The following is a 21,482-nucleotide window of genomic DNA, read 5'->3' on the forward strand; positions in this document are numbered from 1 at the left end:
ATACAATAAATAAGGTCTAGATAAGAAGAAACGATGTTGTAGATGTATATGGAAAAGTTTTGAAAAATGTAAACCTAAATTTTCAAAATATTTTAGCACGGTGCTGTAAGATTGACATTATCTACCGATGAATTTATAAATATTTTGCAAACATAAAAATATAAGCGTAAACAACTAATTCTGCGAATATCATGTACAGTATATGTCTGACTTCTCAAATCGCATAAGTATGACGATTTGACAGTCAGGATCAACAACGGCCTGTCTACGGAATAAACCCGCGTTGGCATAAGGACACTTCAGTTAAGACCAACATCATGGGCTGACGAATGTTGGGTACCCGCTGACGTTCCTAACTGTAGGGGCTCTGAGGGCACGAACGCTCGTCAAGACATCACCGTTCCCCTCAGGGCTCGCTGTGCTGTGCTGTGCTGCGCAGGCTCAGTTCCCTCTCACCCGTGAGCCAGAGTGAGTGTAGACGGTTTGTTGTTAGGGAAGAAAGAACTGCTTGCATCCAGCGTTAAGCCAAGAAGCAAGACTCCCTTTTTTTTCTAAATCGTAGTGACCCTTTACTCTTACGATGAAGGCATTGCTTTTCTCTGTGTGTCTGGTGGTCGTGGGGGCTTCTACCAGCCCTCTAGAGGGTCAGAGAGAAACAGAAAACATGTTTCCAGAAATCAGTCACTCCCTTCAGATACTGACATCGGAACTTACCACGTATAAAGAGACTATTGAAAGTAAATTCGAAAGGTTGAAGGAAACGTGTCAGCAACGTGCCACAGAACGCAGTGATATTGCTATAAGCACAGATCAAGAAATTTTTGAAAAGGGAATGGCTCAATTTGAAGACAAAATGTTGCGCTTCTCAAATGCAACCACAGAGAAGATCCGCAAGGAAATTTCCGAGGCTTTGGAAGAAACTTTGAAAAAGCTGGACGTGAAGTTACAGCCTCTTCACAGTGAGATCGCTAGCCTAAAGGGACAACTACTTGATAAGGTCACAAAGGAAGACTTGCGTCGCTTGGAGAACGCTTTAACAGTAATCGCACTTAATGTGACAGAACGTATCCGAAATGACATGGCTCAATTACCCACCAAAGAAGAGATGCAGGAACATTACAGCGAGCTCAAGGCTAAGTTAGAGGAGACCTTCTCTACTTATGAAAATCAATCCAGATGTGATGACACGTCGAAATTAGAGGAAATTTTAGGCAAACTAACCAAATCAGACCTCGTTTTAGAAGAGGTGTACGAATATTTGAGGAACGACAGTCGAAACTCCCAGTGCTCCTCAACCATGAACGACATCACTGAGCTGATAAGAAAGTTAGACGATAATATGGGTGACAACTCTAACTTGGTAACGGCTCTTGATACCTTAGTTCACAACATGCAAAAGTCATTCCTGGATAAGCTAGAAGAAATGGAAAACCTTGCGGAGGAGTACCAAGAAAAAGCCAACCCCGTGGAAGAGACACAGGTACAAGTTCACTCTACCCCTGGTAAGTATAAAATGTAGCTATTACTTTACGCATAGATATCTCAGCTTTACTCTTATTTTCATTCAGTTGGTTTTACGAAAAGTTAGCTTAGTACATGATTAGCTGATAGCATAAAGTTTCTCTTTAAAAGTAAAAATATTCTTGTTAACATTACCTTTTTCATTTTTTGATGAAAACAAAACAAAATATAATATATAATGTATAGGTAAATAGTATGATATAACCCGTTCATTATTATCCAAAGATTCAGAAACTCGTTCTTTCTCTCTCTCTGTTCGCTCAGGCTAAATATTACAGGTCCTGACATGATAAGAGAGAGAGAGAGAGAGAGAGAGAGAGAGAGAGAGAGAGAGAGCACACTGTCGGCTGCCATACAGCGGCTGATGGATGATGAATGACAGTTCGTAGCTCATAGGCAAATGTCAAAAGTGTCATGACGTTACGGGCTCGAACTTTTTATTCGAGAAACGAGCGGGGGACCTGATTCTTCATTGTAGGACGTCATGATCGATCTTCTATCGAAATCAGTCATCGCCTTTGTTTGCAAATGAAGCCATAGGTTGTCGCCTGTCACTGCATATTATCTTGTCGGACTCTACATGACGATAATATAATATTTTCATCAGAATTACTTTTATTTTCTATTATTATGGAGTGCTTTATGCTATTATGATGTTGCGTCAGTAAGTAATTTTAAGAGGTCGAATACTGCAGAATTTTTGTTTGCTTAACATACAATATGTAAAAAAAGTGGAGTTTCTAGGTCGTAACAGTTACATATTCAAGATTTAATCAGGATTTGAAAAGAGCATCATACACACTCACACCAAACACACACACACACTTTATATATATATATATATATATATATATATATATATATATATATATATATATATATATATATATATATATATATATATATATATATATATATATATATATATATATATATATATATATGTGTGTGTGTGTGTGTGTGTGTGTGTGCGTGTGTGTGAGTGTGTGTATGCGTCATACGGCGTTGGAGGCGATGATGATAATGACAAGAGTGTATATTGTATTGTATACCTTTATAAGCAAACTCCTGAATCGGCTCATCTAAGAAAGATCAAGTCAGAGAATTGGACCAGATATTGTCTGTTATGTTCTAGATCCACGATTTGCCATCAGTGACATCTTTTAGTCAGGTTAGCTGAACCTGAAGATCAGTAAACGAAAAATACTTTGATAAGGAAGTCAAGCTGTTCTCTTTGATTCCCAGTTCTTGAAAATTATTTGCAACATTAAAAGTAAAATGCCACTGCTATTAGCTGACGAATTCCACTTGTCTTTCGTTATATTCTATGTTAAGCATATAAAAATTTTGCGATAAACAGCCTCTCAAAATTCCATAGGGATCCAGCATCACGATCGATAACGTACAAGCGTCGCAATGAAAGAAAAAATCGGAAGAGAAGAGTATAGGCTACTGTATTACCGTGGTTTCGAGTCTGGCGAGTTATGCAGTGGTAGTGCAAAGTTTACGGCGTCATTTACAAACAAAAAAAAAGTTCCTCGTTGGTGGAATCGGTAGAGTTCTCGGCTAGCACTATGCTAAGCCCGAGTTCGAGTCTCCGACCGACCAATGAAGAATTAGAGGAATTTATGTCTGGTGATAGAAATTCATTTCTCGGTATAATGCGGTTCGGATTCCACAATAAGCTGTAGGTCCCGTTGCTAGGTAACCAGTTGGTTCTTAGCCACGTAAAATAAGTCTAATGCTTCGGGCCAGCCCTAGGAGAGCTGTTGATCAGCTCAGTGGTCTGGTTAAACTAAGGTATACTTAACTACAAACAAAAAGCAATGACCGATGCCCGAGGAAGACTGATCACGTTTCCTACAGTGAAGGGACAGCTCCTGTGTATGCCTCTCGAATAATATAAGGAGTTTGAGCCCCTCAAGGCTATGACATTGTTTGACATACGCCCATGATCTGTGATCTCCTATTTTTCCGCTAAATATATAGTAAACCACACTTTCTTATAATTTTAGGATCTATGTTCTATTTAGCGTGATTTGCTTAATGCTTTATTGGAGTTAAGGTTTACATATAAATAAACGAATGTAGCGGCCATTTGCGCCTTGTTTTATTTTTCTTCAAAATAAAAAAAAAGTAAATTTGACAAGACTAAAAAAAAAGGATTTGAGTAAAGACACTGGGAATATCGGAATGTGTATATATATATATATATATATATATATATATATATATATATATATATATATATATATATATATATATATATATATATATATATATATATATATATATATATATATATATATATATATATATATATACACACACATATATATATATATATATATATATATATATATATATATATATATGTGTGTGTGTGTGCGTACGTGTTTCATAAATAGTTTTGATTACATAAATCTTGAAGTAATGCGCATAGTTGGTGAAGCGACTGCATTTGGAGTGATAACAATGCACATGTCAAATCAATCTCTTTTATTTATCGGGATATGGAATCCTGTATGATTTGATCAGAATTTTTTTGGATATCTTTGATCGCGAGTTTGAAAGAGAATTATCAAGGATGATAATTTTTTATAGAAAAAAAGTGTCATGTATCTGATGTTCTTAACCATATTATGTGAGATGACACTGCTATTCGCTGATTCAGAGAATACCATATTATAAACTCGACTCTTCTGTAATTACTCTAACATAAAATAGATAATCTGTATGATTCCATTTTTTCTTCATTTCATTACAGGAAGGTCTGAGCCAGTTGACTGCATCGACAGTACGTTCGTTGGATCTGGAAGATCGCTGAATGTGTGCCAGGCGGCCGTCCGATTCCAGAAGTGCCACCTGGAATTCGTTGCCTTCCACTGCTGTCACTCCTGCCAAGAAGCTGGTCTTCTGTCCTCTCTCCCTCACTACATCGGGCCGCGGACTGTGCCTGTACTGCAGGCTCTTAGGTCACTGAGACCTTCTGCTTAGATACGATGCTTTTGGGTCATGAATTTCTTTGCAATAACTCAGTAACTGATTAGAGGCTCAGAAGAGAAACATAACAACGTATTTGACTCGTACAGACGCTGTATATCACGATGTTTTGGTTCAATGTTTTTCTTGATGCATTGGTATTGTAGTCACTTAACTGTAAAGGTTCTGAACTTCTGAGCAAAGAGATTTAGGCTGTTTGTGTTTATTTGAGTGAGCCTTACCTTACAGTGTTTTCATCAATTCGCCCTTTAAGAAAAAAAAAAGGCAATCTTATGAATCTGCGTTTTATTTTAGACTAAACCACTACAGAATCGGCTATCTGTCACCAGTATCAAGCAAGCTGTTTTCAGATTTAGTTAGCTGAACAAAACAGACTTCGAGACGACTGTGGTTTAAAATGAAAGTCTTTACATTTTGAAATATACAGATATGTACTTGGAAGGCCCTCTTGAAATATCCTTAATATTTAGGCCTATAGGTCAGTATGTAACAAAAGAAGAAATAAAAAATAGTAAAGTTATTTGTTTTGTTTCTACCCAGATGTTACTCAAAAGTGGGATGATTATTTTCATGCAGATATGTGTGAGATGCAAACCACCCCAGTGAGCTCCGAACAAAGCGTAAATTATACAGCATTTTCAGCGTTAAGTTTAATAAATCAAATGGCTCTGTGAAAGGTTTAACTTGTCACATTCTATAATGTCCAAACTGTCCTGAGGAGTGTAAGTGTATATATGCATATATATATATATATATATATATATATATATATATATATATATATATATATATATATATATATATATATATATATATATCGCCTGAGACACTGAAACGCAAAGGGCCCCTATGACATTCCCGTCACATACTTTTTTCCTGTTCTGTATCTCACGCAAATCTCTACTAAATCTCCAGCCTCCCCATATATATATATATTTCATATATATATATATATATATATATATATATATATATATATATATATATATATATATATATATATATATATATATACACACACACACACACACACACACACACACACACACACACACACACATATATATATATATATATATATATATATATATATATATATATATATATATATATATATATATATATATATATATATATATATATATATATATATATCGTGTCTGTGTCTGCAACAAATATACCTAAGTAGCTCTGTAGTTTTAAAAGCACATATTACTAGGATCGACTGATAATATTTTCTTTAATTTAAAGGGTTATAGTTTAGCTGAAATAAAAAAATACCTTATTTCGGTGGTTATGAAACCACTATTTTTTTTATTCGTTTTTATAGGTCAGCCATAGCTTGATATTACCTAGTAACAATCATGGTTTCATATTTTTTCATAAATGACTGCTCTTACATGCATGCAGAATGTCTGGTGATCTATTTATACATAAGTCTATGCGGATGTATGGACATTTACTCATATTTTTCGTGGATGTTGCTAGGTTTGTGGAATTACCTAGCAACTTGTTATTTTTTCTTCGTCAACGAATCTTTTGTGTTAGGCCTATAAAAATGGGGTAAGCAGAAATGGCGTTGAGATCTTGGTTTTGATGATTTAACGTTAGTACACAGAATACGGAACCATATTCATGATAATGATAATAAAAGATAACTGAAATTTATTTCATCCTCACTGTCTTAAGAGGTCTCAGCCACAGATAAAGTCTCAGCCGCTGAACGAGTAAGACTTGGTTGACAACTAGGCCTACATGTTTTATCATATACTAAATCGTAGCTGTCGTCTTCAAAATATAAAACTTCTCAGTGCTTCAGTCTCTCAATTACTTTAAAATACTACGGTATGTCTTAGATAAAAAACAATCACCCGATATCATTTTGCCGATTGAAATAGGACAACACCGGCTCAGCCATTACTCGAAAACATAAATATTAAACCAATAAAAGTTCACTGCATTTCAGTGTAGGGCCGGTGTAACAGTCTGTATTTCCCCCTGTCCGAAATTCCCCCCGGTTGAAATATGGCCCAGGATATATTTCCCCCGGCAAGAATTTCGTCCCAGGATAATATTCCCCCCTCTGGCCCAAGATTCCTCCAACCCCACTACTGTTATAAGAGTATGGTTTTGGCGACGACGTGTAGCAACGACAGCCTGCCACACAGGATAATTATCATCACGACTAAACTACCTCTTGGGGGTCATTATCTTCGTTACTTACAGTCTTTTGTTTATGTTTATACGGAAATCCCCAACGGGCTTGTACTTAACACGCCGGAAAGGTGGATAGCCTACATGGAGGGGGGAGAAATCGCCTAGAGTGGGAAAAATATCCTAGGTCCAAAATTCCCCCCGGGGAAAAACAGTCTGGGCTGTTATTCCCGGGGGGAAATCAATCCTAGGCTAATTTTCCCGGGGGAAATTTCAGTCAGGGGGGAATAGTTTCCTGCTACACCGGTACTACCAGTATAAGAATTAGCATATAACTTTACCTCTCTCTTTTGCTGTGGGACTTCTCCGTTCGTCTTTCCCCTGCAGGTTTCTTTTGGTCCGTGAATTCTATAATCACATCTTAACAGAAACATCTCTGTCACTTTCACCAAACAATGTTTAACATTTTCAGTTGCTCAAGTGATTTCTGGCAACTGACATTCGGCTAAGGATGACAAACTTTCTCGTCTGTGTGAACTTCTGTAATAGGTCTTGATTCTTTCCAGAACAGAAAGAGTCCTTGCATAGTACCACTTAGGCTTATAACAGCTATGGTGCCAATTTTGAAGATTATTAACTTTACATGAAATCCCAGACAGTTTAGTTTCATTAATGATTTTCATCATATCGACCAAGGCTTGCCACCGACGAACATTAAAAATGTTTAGAAGCTTAAGTATCACAACTGGCCCATAAATTGCAGTGGAACCATGGAACATACAGCACGGGAACGAGTTTTTACCAAAGGCCATCTTAAACTGAAAGTGGAATCTTTGAAACAAGGACTGCATCAACTCAAAAACGCTCCGCCTCTTTTTCCGATAACTCCACCCATTTTTTCACCTCGTTTTCCTAAAGACAATCGGTGCTATTTTGGCTTGTCTACGCATCACCTACTTCGAGGTGCTAGCACTAAACACTGTTTGGTAAATGTCAGGATTAATTGATCTCTTAGATATAAGAGTACAATAAATTGATCTCTAATTATATTTGTCTACTTTCTTGATTATTGAATGTCAAAAAAGAAGAAAAGTTTGTCCTAATATTTTATTTGTATCTGTTAAAAAAATATAATAATAGAAAATACAGATAAGCGAACGATCCTCTTGATCAGAACATATAAAGATACTGAGTCTCTGTAAGATGACTCGTCATCAGTGAAACCCGCCGTTTTTATCAGTTATAACAAAATGAGGATAAGTAGGTGATACATTTTGTGACTTTCCCAGGCACAAGTAGAGGCTTTCAAAAGTATGCTTGGAAGATATATCCATAATTACTGAACTTTAATTGGTTTATTTAACTATGTCACAATGAAATTCAGTACCTAGTTCTCCAACTCATAAACTATACTTCCATTCATCCCCAGCGCCCCCAAAGCCGAATGAAGCAAAGGGCCCCCTGTGAAATTCCGCCACTCAAAGTTCTCATCCGAGCCACGTATTAAGATTTTTATCAGCCATAGTTATTTTTCCCTTACGGAATGTCTCTGGTGATAGAAATTGGCGTTCGGGTACTCATCTTTTTTTTTTTTTTTTCTAATACGCCAGACAACAGATCCACTGCAGGACCTCTTTCAAAGCAGTATAGAAAATCTACTTAGGAAAATATTCAACACTTTTTCGTCCGGATTCCCCTTTTGTAAGGAAAGCTAATAAAAGAAGAATGTTAAACAACCTTTATTAGTAAACAAAGTTCTGTGTAATTCTCACAGATGAAATTGTTAATAAAATGCTGATCTCCAATATATTTGCTCGAAGAGAAACTCCTTTCCTCAACCTAGGTCTAGTTCTCTTCTCTGAGCCACCTTGGTAGCAGGGATGTGGGTGGGTGCAATAGACTCATTAACGTTGTAATAATTTTAGTTTTGTCTATCTCTAGAGTTCAGTGCGATTGGATTTGCCATTCAAAGAAAATTCTTGCTTGGATGAATTTCAGAAACACCAACACGTTTTAGTGTTGATCAGAAGAGATAAGAATCTTCAAAATCTTGCAGATCACAAGACGAACGACTGCTCACCAGTTACGAATCAGTGGTTAAGGAGTCATTAAGCTTTCTCACGCTGGTTTGATATCTGGAATAAATAAATACAAGGATGAATGAATAAGTGAATGACTGAGGCAGATAACAATACAACAAAACAGTTTATACAATGATTAGAGATATTTAATTCTCTGGAATGAATGCATTTATATACATCATACAAGTGACTATTTCAAATTACAGATTATTATCTATCTATCTATCTACTATCTATCTATCTATATATATATATATATATATATATATATATATATATATATATATATATATATATATATATATATGTGTGTGTGTGTGTGTGTGTGTGTGTGTGTGTATGAATGTATGGAGGTATACAGTATATGTAAGTACGTATGTATGTGTGCCTACGTGTGTGCATATGACTTCGGCATGTCTTAAACCTTTCAGGTTACAAGAAGCAAATTGGGTCCATTTATGATAAAGCTTTATTCTAAAGTTAGGACATTTTCATCCCAAGTGCCATTACTTATTTTCTACTGGTTTCCTAAAACATCTCAGACATCACCGTGTTGGTTCGTTGGTCTCTCTTAGTTGGGGCAGAGTCTGGAGGTTCAAATCGGGGCCCCCTGCCCTCTTTCACACATCTCCCTATTGAGCCGCCTCAGAGAAGTGATTATTCACATTCTATGTCTGTTTAGGTTAATTTTGTAGTTCTCCGTGTTGACACATTCCAGCTTAATCTGAACCAACCAACCAGTCTTAGTCCGGGTCAGTTACTTCATTATTTCCCGTCTGCAATTTAATACTCAAGTACTAACTACTTGACATGTTAATATTTTTGCATTTTAAGGTTTATCGAGAAGTAACTGACCCGGCCTTAAAATGCAACTATTGGAGAGTTCCTTCAGAATACTCCTTAGACAATATTTCAGTATGATAATAAATTTTCTTGGGACCTATTCCTCATCCAATATAGAATTTTGTTTAACAACGTCTGTTTGTCATAAGAGGTTATTGATTTTGTTTTTTATCGTGAATTATCCCTTGGCAGGTAACAGACTGACAAGAACTGTATTGATATACCCTTTGTATAAGTTTCATCCGTGGCAAATGTTGTGGATATGTGTCTGCATCCTTATTAATTATATATATATATATATATATATATATATATATATATATATATATATATATATATATATATATATCTGACTCACATCAGGATCGAACCCAGGTCTTTCAATTGAAAGGCAAGGGCGCTGCTCACTGGGCCATACAAGTCATAAAAGAAGTTGGAACCCGAGTGCCACTGCACACAAGGTATTAACTGTGCAAGCTAACTCTCTGCTGAGCCGGGAAGTTGGGGAAAACACGCTGGTATCCAAGCAGTTAGCTTGCCTAGTTAATTCCTTGTATGCATTGGCACTCAGGTTCCAACTTCTTTTATGACTTGTATGGCCTAAGGGCAGCGCCCTTGCCTTTCAGTTGATCAGAAATTTATTTCTGTTCCACACGTGATTGTGTGTTGATTATATATATATATATATTATATATATATATATATATACATACATATATATATATATATATATATATATATATATATATATATATATATATGTATATATATATATGACACCAAGATGTTACCATAAAAGTACCGGGTCGTTTACCTTGAGCATCAATAGACGTAAGTAACGAGGTTTGGACTACCATGCTGCAATTATGAAACTTGTTAGTTATTCACCTTTACATTTAAGAAAATGAAATCGACCTATTTATTATGATCATAATAGCTGTATTACGAATATCGTATATGGTGATATGTGAATGAGGTTTCTGAAGTAAGTTTATATCTGCGGCTAGTGAACCCATTAGGAGAGGACAAGAGGTCAGAGGGGGTGAAAAAAGAAGAGTGGATGTTTACTCCTCCTTGTGTGTATGTGCATAAGAGTGCTGTATGGATATGAAATCACCAAAATTCACGTTGCCACCCCTATCCAATTAATCCATCGCATTTAACCATGATATTATCATTAGTGTTTGTTTTTAATATATTCTTAACAACATGCATGATTGTTATCTGTAAGTATTTACGAAAATATGACCTTTGTGAGCCAGGTCTAGACAACTTGCCCCTCTTCCTTGTAAAACCTAAGTCCAGAACAAAATAAGAGACATGTAGCTCAACTTTTCAGCTGTCTGATATCTGGGGTCGTGATGTGTGTGTGTGTGTGTGTGTCTTTATTTAGAATGGGGGATTGGCCTTATCATTTGAACTTGTAATTTTTAATTATCAGAATACCACTTATGTTTTAATTCCCTTTGAGCGACCCGTTTTCATTTATTTTGAATACAATCATTCATCATTGTTCATCCTTTAGTAATAAGATTAACTTTAAGTTTAAATTTCAAAAATGTGTTTCATTCCTCCCTCCCTCATTTTATGTTAGTGATTTTGTGCTGCAGTTTAAGTGGAGATGAATCTAATTTGATCTGCTAAATATTACACCGAGTTCATACTCTAAATTTTAATAAGTAGCTTATAGAAACAATGTGGCACACGCTAAGGTCTGGAAAAAGCAACCCGCGAGCACTCGTAAGATCTGGAGAGAGAGAGAGAGACTTCGGTACTTCTCCCTCGTTACACCTCACAGCAACGTATGATGTAAGTTCAGGGCGACAGGGAAAGCTCAGAAATCGCAAGTAGTACTTAAATGTACCATGTCATTCATGTCATTCCAGTGGGTACTGGAGTGAGTTGAGAGATGTCTCCCCGTATCTAGAAACCGCAAAAGAATGGTGATGTTATTAAAGAGGGCTTTTAACGGTTTTTGACCATTAAATACTCTCCATTTTGTTCGTAAAATATTTTCCCCCCACAAAGTTGGAATATGCGCGTTAGTAGGTGAAATATTCTGTTTACACCAAGATAAAAAAAAATAAAGTGGAAACTCTTCCGGTTAAGCAATAGTTGATATTTACTTTCACAGGGGCTTACCTTGAATGGTTATTTCTGCTGCCTTCCTCGGAATACTGTTTTGGCCGCCTACATTCACTAGACCAAAGCAAAATAAGTGTTCTTTAATTTGTCCAAGGAACTCAGCACTTTGGTCTCTGTACCTTCCAAATTATCCGATGCGTTTACGATCGAATCCTTATTTCGTTCAACAGCAGATTCTAGGTTTGATAAAATACTTCGTTGTGGCAGTGGGCATTTGGTTACTGTTGCGTTCGTGACGTTATCCTTTATCTGGGCGATTTTTCTTTCAGCTTCCATCACTCTTGCTAAGCTATCTTCAGTGTGCTTTCCACGATCAGTGCAAACACTCATGCTATTCAATCTACCTGTTAGCATTTGAATTTGGCCATCTACACTGCTTGTCATATTTGCGTAAAATTCTTTACAGGGCAAAGAAATTTTATCTTCCTTACTGACTTTTAATGCATACTGTCTAAAGACACTGCCTTCAACTTTGACAGCTTCATTTCTGCTCGGTATTTCTTCAATATCGCTGCGCACACCATCCATAGCGTCCTGTATGGCTGTCAATTTCTCGTCAAAACGTCCACTAATAATGTCCTTGGCATTGCTTATTACCAGAGCAAGGTCGTCTTCGAAGATCTGCGCAAAGGCTGACATTCTTTCTTGTGCAGATTTTAGCATCTTATTTAGCAGTGGGTTCTTGAAAACTTCCGTTTGTACCTGGTATTCGAAACCATGAGAGGAGGTTGCATCGTTTTCTTTACAGGTTTCTTCGAGAGCTGTCAGTCTGTGAGAAATGTCGTTGGAATATTCTTTAAGTTGGTTCTGAAACTGTTTTAATGATTCTTCAATTGGTAGAACGCTGGTATCGCTTTCTAGGACCACAATGGAACCACCCTGGGGTACCTGAAAGGTATCGGAAGCTGAACATCTCGCCCGCAATAAACTCGTGATACAACCAATCAAGAGAAGCCACATGACCCTCGATGCAGATTATCGACAATAATCCAGATGATAGGCCACCACCTGTGGTCTTTATAGTTCTTCCAGAATGAAAGCTAATGATAAACGTAATCCGTGGAGTGTAGCAAGCTTTCGCACGTTGTCACGTTACGATGAACTGATCCGACTGAGCGAGAGCAAGAGGGAGCATGGGAGCCTGAGAGGGGAAACGTCGGAGGGAATTCCAAAGGCTGTGTTGCCAGCCAGTATTATGAGTGAGAGTTGCCAGATAACTAAAGTAAACAGAACTCCTCGTGCGCATGAGTCTGGCCCCATCCATGGGTAGGCAAAATACAATAGCCTCTTTATTATCTCTCTCTCTCTCTCTCTCTCTCTCTCTCTCTCTCTCTCTCTCTCTCTCTCTCTCTCTCCAGAAGATTCACAACGAAAACATACATTGTCAAAGTCTACGAAACCAACACATTTATAAACAGAGCGTGACCGAGGTTTTACATTAGAGAGGAGATGAAACCAAAGCACTGAAACAAAGGGTAGTCTAAGTCCAAGTAAAACTTGAATTGAGTCAATCTTCTGAAGTAACTGAAAGGAAAAGACAGATTTTACAAGACCTCAGCTGCCACCATCACCAGAGTTTCTGTCGCAACTTTGGCAACCGGGCTATCTTCATTGCCAGATCCGAAGACCATAGACAATAAGGAAGTACAAAGGAAGTTTGGAGAATTCTGAATAATAAAATAGAAAGGAACAAAGAGAATATTTTTTTTAGTTTAGAGTCTTAATAACTACGTAATTCATATATGGTACTGAATTTGTATGTTATATTCCATTTCTGTCTCTATTAAGATTTGTCCCTATTTTGGGTAAGCCATAATTTAATGAACCACATCAAAATTTGGTTCTTAAATAAAAAGAATGACCTTATTTTGATTTATCATATTCGTAGTGACACAGCATTCATATCAGGTCATATATAAATATATTCTATATCTAACAAAACTATCTTATATATAATATCACACTTTATATATTTACACAGTATATATATATATATATATATATATATATATATATATATATATATATATATATATATATATATATATATACTGTACACACACACACACACACACACACACACACACACACACACACACACACACACACATATATATATATATATATATATATATATATATATATATATATATATATATATATATATATATATATATATATATATATATATATATAACAATCCACAGGAAAATGACAGGCAAAAGTTCAGTACTAAGCTCTTTCACGTTTATTTACGCATCGTCTAGGCACAAATGAGACAGATGAGAAGGTTACAAAGTGAACAAAAAGCACAAGAATACCAGATGGTCAATTGTCAAAGGGTAATAAACAGAAAGATAGTCCAGGATAATCCGGGATCAAGTAGTCACAAGCTAAAACATAGACCTAACTACAGGAGATACGAAAGTTTATCCATACAAACTCCAAAAACATGAATAAAATTGAATATCAGCTGGTTAATTGCCAAGGGGTAATAAACAAAAGGGTAATTGACCATCTGGTATTCAATTTTATTCATGTTTTTGAATTTTGTATGGATAAACTTTCGCATTTCTTGTAGTTAGGTCTATGTTTTAGTTTGTGACTACTTAATCCCGGATTATCCTGGATTATCTTTCTGTTTATTACCCTTTGACAATTGACCATCTGGTATTCTTGTTCTTTTTGTTTACTTTGTAATCTTCTTTTCATCTGTCTCATTTGTGCCCAGATGATGCGTTAATAAACGTGAAAGAGCTTGGTACTGAACTTCTGCCTGTCATTTTCCTGTGGGATTCGCTTATACAATGAAGTCACGTGCATATACTGTGATTTTTTTTAAAGCATATATATATATATATATATATATATATATATATATATATATAAAAAAAGAATATATATATATATATATATATATATAGATAGATAGATAGATAGATAGATAGATAGATAGATATAGAACGTAATGATGTATTTACTGATATTCTCTGATAAAACTCTAATAATTTGTCATGTTAACGTTTTATTATATTCTACTTGTCTACTTTTTTAAACCGATTTCTTACCAGTAATTTGCATTCATTAACAAAACACTGATATTCAACGGCCAAAATCGAACAATGTGATAGCCATATGGGGTGAATTATGAGACAGTGTCCAGTTGTCATCTCCAGAATGCTCGAGTATTCGAGAACATACAAAGAAATGAAAATTTAATACACAATATATATAAATATACTAAAATCCTTACACGGGCGTCTTCCCTTCAACAGCTTGCTGTCTTCGAATCGCTTTTCGTAAACACGTGGTTCCAAAACTGAACAATCACTCTACCGCTACCCTTCTTTACCTGGCTTGACCATACTTAGTTGGGACCTTTCGCTTTCTCTTCTATAATATCAGTCACTCGCCAGTCGCCTTCTTCCCTTTACTCGTGTTGGTATTTTTCTTAGCTTTTGTGTCTTGTGGGTTTTACTATAAATGTATGTTGATGTTTTTAGGATGAGTCTTTCGTACTGAATTTTAAATGTATTCGGCTGCTGTTATAGTGGGGCAAGGCTCCGAAAAGTTGCTAATAAAGCCAAGTTAATTTGTCATAAGACGTCGCCCTAGTCTCCTTGTACTGTACACAAACACACATATATGCTATACACATACACACGAGCAATGCAATGAACACACACACACACATATGTGTGTATGTATATATATATATATATATATATATATATATATATATATATATATATATATATATATATATATGTGTGTGTGTGTGTACTTCTCTGTTATGACAATCCACAGTTTGCTAACATATACTACTACTGCGCTCTGCAAAGCAATCATGCATGTTTGAAATTAGTTAGTGATTTTGGCTTTATATCTTTCGGATTTTATGAGTATTTTAATCCACGATGGTAATATATATATATATATATATATATATATATATATATATATATATATATATATATATATATATATATATATATATATATATATATTGTATATATTACCATCGTGGGTCAAATATTCATAAAAACCAAAAGAAATAAACCAGAAGAACTTTTGCAGAGCGCAGTAGTAACATATGTTAGCAAGCTGTGGATTGTCATAGCAGAGAAATATATATATATATATATATATATATATATATATATATATATATATATATATATATATATATATACAGAGAGAGAGAGAGAGAGAGAGAGACATATGGCTTTTTGTAAAATGCATAGTAAATATTTCTCTACACAGTAAAGATGATGGCGGGCATTAACTCTCATTAGTTAAACAATACATGTCATTGCCTTTTAATGACGACAATATTTTCTGAAATCGAATTTACACCTGGCCTCTTAATATGTTTCCTCTGCTGGAACTGTCATTTCGTTCTAAATCATGTTATATATATGAGTCACTTGTGTTCAAGTTATGGTAGATTAATTTACAGAAAACTTTGGTGTTGTTTTAAGCTGAATAACCAAAGAATGACCCCATAAAAGTCAACAACAAACCTTGAAAAGAAATCCTTGCTGTAAAAATGAATAAAATGTAAAATGTGATCTCCAATGCTCGGTTTAGGTATTATTGATAGCTCAGTTTGCATTCCAACCCAATCTTGTTGATATTGACATTCGGCCATATTGATGGATTGTACTTGGTTACGACTTCGTCAACTCACGGGGAGAATGAATACCTTCAGTAATCGCAACAGTTTGATAAGTAATTACCTGTTTTAATTGGTTGTTTCACATAAATATCAGGTTAACCCTCTTTGGGCCAGGTAGCCCACTGCAAAAAGCAGGCAGAATTAAATCATTATTGCAGGCCAAACCTAGGCCACTATCCTAGGATAGGGTTTTGTTTACATGTCCAGTATCGTGCTAGGTTGTTTAATGTGAATCCTTCCCGAGGTGTCAACACATTCAGACTGATAAGTAGGTCTGAGAGGACTCATGGCCGGTGAATGGCAATTTAAAACCTAGGATAGACCATAGGTTAATGGAAGCAGGTGTATCATATCCTATTGAGACTGATGTGATTTTGACGCGTTTGACATTTATGTCCCCAGCAAGTGCTTGCTCAACATTGTAACTCCCCAGATATCCAGCGTAACAGAAGTCAGGGACCACAGTCGGAGACGGGGTGTTTTGTTGGGAAAGGATGAAAACAAGTGGTATACTGCACAAGAATGCTGTAGCCTACAAGAATGCATAGCAACCATCAGAAATACTAGAATGGCATGACTAATTATCATCTCCGAACTCACGAATCTTGTATTTCTGTGACTTATTTCAGTTGTTTGGTATACTTCTCATTTGTGCGTTACCTCTACCCCAAGGCTTTATCTGCTAGCCTAAATGGTAATGAGCCTAATAGTACTGTATAGGTGAATTTGTTGCCAAACAGTGGTAGCTTTCACTGAGCACATGCACCATATATATTATTTGTTTTTGACTGCTTAACTTGTAGTTCATGCATTATTAACATTTTCTTTAGCAAGCTTCTTTTCTACCCCTGTCTGGTTTGTTATGGAGGGACTAACATTGGGAACTGGGGATTTGGTTGGGTTAGGACAAAAAATTATGGAAAAATCAACAGGAATGGTAAATTATGCTCATGAAGCAAGACCAGCAGATGAAAAAATAATATGTGTATTTTGTAATCATTAATTTGCAACAAGGAAAATCCATGTTGTAACAAACTTGAAAATGTGGTAATTATAATCAGACCACAAGGATACATTCTAACCTAATGTAGGTCTGGATCAGATACAGTAATGAAGAGACCACCTTTGCCTTTGTTAAACGATGTTGCTAAATGATATGACAATGGCACTTACAGGGATGCATTGTAACCTAACTTTCCCTAACTAAACATAACCCCAGATGCAGCATCCTACTTTACCTGGCCATTCCCAACATAAATCCACATTGGCAGAATAGCAGATGGTAGTTCCATTATTGATTTCAAATGTAGTTTTTCAGGTATGGATAGTACTAAATCTAAATCATTAAACCTTCTTATTCACAGTCCAAGCTGTATTGCCAAAAGCTATTCTTGTTCTGAAGGCATATCAAGGGAATGGTGGGGAATACTGTTGTTTGAAAATATCTGGTAATTTAATGGGGAGAAGTTTTGGAATCTTAAATGGCTAAAACCATCACCTTACTATTACTTCAAAGGGAAAAAAACAGACTGTACGAATGCCTTTTTATTTTGCATACATTGTATGCATCTAAGGGTTTGGGAAGAATGCCCAAGAGGGTATAGAAATTGTTAAAAAGCATCACTGTGGACAAAGAAGGTTGATAAAGATTTCATATATTATCATAAATGTTATTTTAAGCTCTTCACTCCATAAGGACAAAATGCCTAAACCATTATCATTCAACTGCTAGTGTAATTTGATTTTGTGTTGATGTTGGTGAGGAATTTGTACATCATATCAATACTTGAATAGTGACGGTGGGACTCCAGTGTGAAAATTGGGGATTTGAGGTTGGGGAAAAACAAATAAAGAGGTGAATTGCACCAACAGCAACAGTGAAGTATGCTAAAAGCACAAGAGAAGAAGCTGAAATTGGGATTTATGTATGTTGTAAAATCAAAAGAAAAAAACAAAAAAATAAGCTGGAAAATCTATCAGTACTGTATTACATAGATACATGCGAACCTAACTTAGGGAGCCACATAAAACTGGCCTTGGGTAAAGGAGCCTTCTTTCAACTTTGCATAAAAAATCTGCAAGGATACTGTACATCGTAACCTAACTTAATTTACATAATACAGAGCATTGCATCTTACCTGACTGGCATACCCCTCCCACCCCTTGACCTTGCCTAAAAATGTCCATAGACCTTGAAAAACCATGTCCAAACCCAACATAACCTTGGGCATAGTCTCCTATCAGAAGGGGGGCCCACTCCCTAAAATCCTTGATAACCTTGTATAAGCTTATCATGTTGCTTAACTTAAGCTGAGGAAGGTGAAGACTGTGGTTTGTCATTTGCTTAAGAAGTCTGCTATCCTTGAACTGGTTGGGGGTAGGATTACATGTAGCTTTGCAGCTTGAAGATGAAAAATGGGTTTTTGTTTTCAGACCTTGGGAGATATGAAATTGTATGAATTACAATGAGGAGAATATTTCATGCCCCAACTAAAGACTTTTCTAGGAGAGTTCTGATAAAAGTGCTCTTGGTAAAATGACACATTACTTTTCACTTCTGAGGAATATTCACTGAACAATTACATCCTCACTGATTTGCATGACATGGCTTTTGCCAGCTTAGCCTAAGGGGTTACTGTGTGAACTTACAGATGTTTTTCTTGGAAGTTCATTTGGCAAATAGATGATATTGAGTAACTTTAATGGGAAACCTAGTTTATCCAAATATTGGAACGTTCAGAAATTTTCTAAGTCTCAACTCAATCTTCACCTTATCCAAGGTGTAGCTCTGTCTATCATCTTGCACATACCTTTATGGGTTTCAGCATTTGTGCTCCATGTAGGCAGCCTAATGTTGTGTGGTGGTTTCAGCCAGTCAGGCTAGGTGAAGTGGGTATAAAATACAGACTAGCCAGAACTTTGGCATGGAGCAACATTAGTTGGCCTTGTACAACCCACCCTCCTAGTTTGTGCTGTTGAGCAGGGAGGTATATCTGTTGTGGGTATTTACTGTTACTTTCACCCTTCTTTTTATTTCATTTCACTGGTGTGTGTGTATATATAGTATCTGGCTTAGACTTCTCCATAAGTCGACTTGCCTTTCAATAGCTCTGCAAGCATGAGTTTTCGTATGTGCCTTGGTGTTGGTTTGCTCTATTTGTAAGTTTTGCGTCTGTTGTTAAACCAGTTGTTTTCATTGTGTGATTGTGTTTTGCATAATTTACATAGATTATATTGTTATTAACATTATCAAGATTTTTTGTGTAATGTTTAGCTTAGCATTAAGCGGTGTCCTCCTGATTTGACAGCCCTTTATTAAACTAATTATCAGTACTGTAAATGTAATACCTGTACTGTATAATTTTAGGTTCATGATGAGGATCTATATTACAATATTAGGAAAGAATTAATTGTCATAACTTTGTTATGACTGTGGAAATATCTTTAAGATTTTGCAATTGAAGTTACCAAGAACATTTTCTAATTGTCCAGTGAATTTTATTTTTTAGTTTTTGAATCATATATTAGTAATAATGACCCAGTGTAGGCATATGGGGACTCCTGGCAAACAGTGCAATAATTTCATGGCCAGTACTGACAGTGGCCCCCATATGCACTCTGAATTTGACCTGCCATACATGTAAAAACTGACCCACCTGTCACTGGGTATTTTATGAAACTTAGAGATGCTGTACTGTCAGAAGTCTAAAGCATCTAAGGAGGGTGGGGCTTCCTGTACTCTCATGAGAGATCTTTGGGCTGTCTTTGTGAGCATAGGCAAAAGAAGTTCAAGATTCTCTTGTACTCTCAACTCCCACAGGAAATGGAGCAAAAATCATAGATTTGATAGAGAAACTTCTGAGTGAAGTTAGAATCTTGTAGTGCTCTGTCTCATCAAGAGAAGAGGTCCCCTCTTCTAATGGTCTACAAGTTATGTTAACAAGTGCAGTTTCATGCCACATTGTTAGTGCATAGCTTAGCATTTGACAGTAAATGTAATGGCCCATAGGCCATTATAGCTCAGGAATCTCTTCCCTACTGCTGTAGCCCTTACAGCCACAAGTCTCACAGGTTGGTAGTAGCATTGTACCTTCTCCTTGGATACTGATTTGAGTTTAGGCGCTGGGTCTTCCTCTGATGCATGAACTCCTCATTATGCTCTTAAGTTTAGGTATCCAGGACCCATATGCTGTACAGAGATGCCTTCTCCTCTCAAGTTTGTGCTTCTAACTTGTGCCACATGAAGATTGATGATATGGTATAACCTCTTCAAAGTACTCCTCTAGTTAATTTAAGAGTTCAGGTTGTGCTGCATGTCAGATCTGTAATAGCTCAGCCCTCTTTTGTGACTTTGACATAGACCAAATGCCTCAGCTAACTGAGCTACTCCTCTTATTGATGAGAAGACATGGCCACTGCTACTTCTGTTCTTCTTAACCTAAGCACATACTGTAGAGCTTAGCTCTTGATCTATCTGCACCTCTCTTAGATGTAGCACACTGGAGCTCCCACAGGTCAGCTGACTTGCACTGCATAGCTGGCTTCCCTCATTCCTGTGCCTCACCTAGCGTGCATTGTACAGCTTGTTCCTCTCCAAGAGACAATACTTGTTTCCTTTTTCCTTGATTGTGGAGGCCTTTCTTGGCTGACAAGGTGGCAGCAAAGATGCATGGCATGGCAGCATAAGTTTGCCAATGCATCAAGGTAGGTAAAGGCAGCAGTACAGAATCTGGTCTTGGCCAAAAAACAGATCTATGCATTTGGCAAGTAAAAGTATTCTGTTTATTGCCACTCGTCAAATCCAGGCATCAAACAACCTCTGTGATTTGGTCATGGCCAGTTATTTAGTCCATATATGGCTGTTGAAGAAGTACAAGGAAAGTAAGATATCAAAGGCAAGGGTTTGTACATTTGATACAGTATAATGCTGTAAATTTGTACAAATACATACAAATGTTTGTTTTGCACATGTTCATAAGCTATTGCAATATTATCCTTTTCAAAGATTAGCGTGTATGTTATTTTTTAAAATTCTGCTGTAATTTCATGTCAATCTG

At 36.3% G+C, this 21,482-nt stretch overlaps 2 protein-coding genes across 2 annotated transcripts; one reads left to right on the plus strand and one right to left on the minus strand.

Moving 5' to 3' along the window:
* The first annotated feature begins 225 nt into the window (after positions 1 to 225).
* Positions 226 to 5,044, plus strand: LOC136850628 (putative leucine-rich repeat-containing protein DDB_G0290503). Its single transcript, XM_067124333.1, has 2 exons — positions 226 to 1,502; positions 4,289 to 5,044. The coding sequence occupies exons 1-2, from the start codon at positions 581 to 583 to the stop codon at positions 4,516 to 4,518; spliced, it is 1,152 nt and encodes a 383-aa protein (XP_066980434.1). The 5' UTR covers positions 226 to 580; the 3' UTR covers positions 4,519 to 5,044.
* Positions 5,045 to 8,404: 3,360 nt separating this feature from the next.
* Positions 8,405 to 12,978, minus strand: LOC136850633 (uncharacterized). Its single transcript, XM_067124350.1, has 2 exons — positions 11,745 to 12,978; positions 8,405 to 8,813 (listed from the first exon to the last, which is right to left on the minus strand). Exon 1 carries the CDS (start codon positions 12,705 to 12,707, stop codon positions 11,802 to 11,804), a length of 906 nt encoding a protein of 301 aa, XP_066980451.1. The 5' UTR covers positions 12,708 to 12,978; the 3' UTR covers positions 8,405 to 8,813; positions 11,745 to 11,801.
* Between the last annotated feature and the right edge of the window lie 8,504 nt (positions 12,979 to 21,482).

Source organism: Macrobrachium rosenbergii, chromosome 22 (assembly GCF_040412425.1).
Source record: "Macrobrachium rosenbergii isolate ZJJX-2024 chromosome 22, ASM4041242v1, whole genome shotgun sequence".
In the NCBI taxonomy this organism is placed as follows: Eukaryota; Metazoa; Arthropoda; class Malacostraca; order Decapoda; family Palaemonidae; genus Macrobrachium; species Macrobrachium rosenbergii.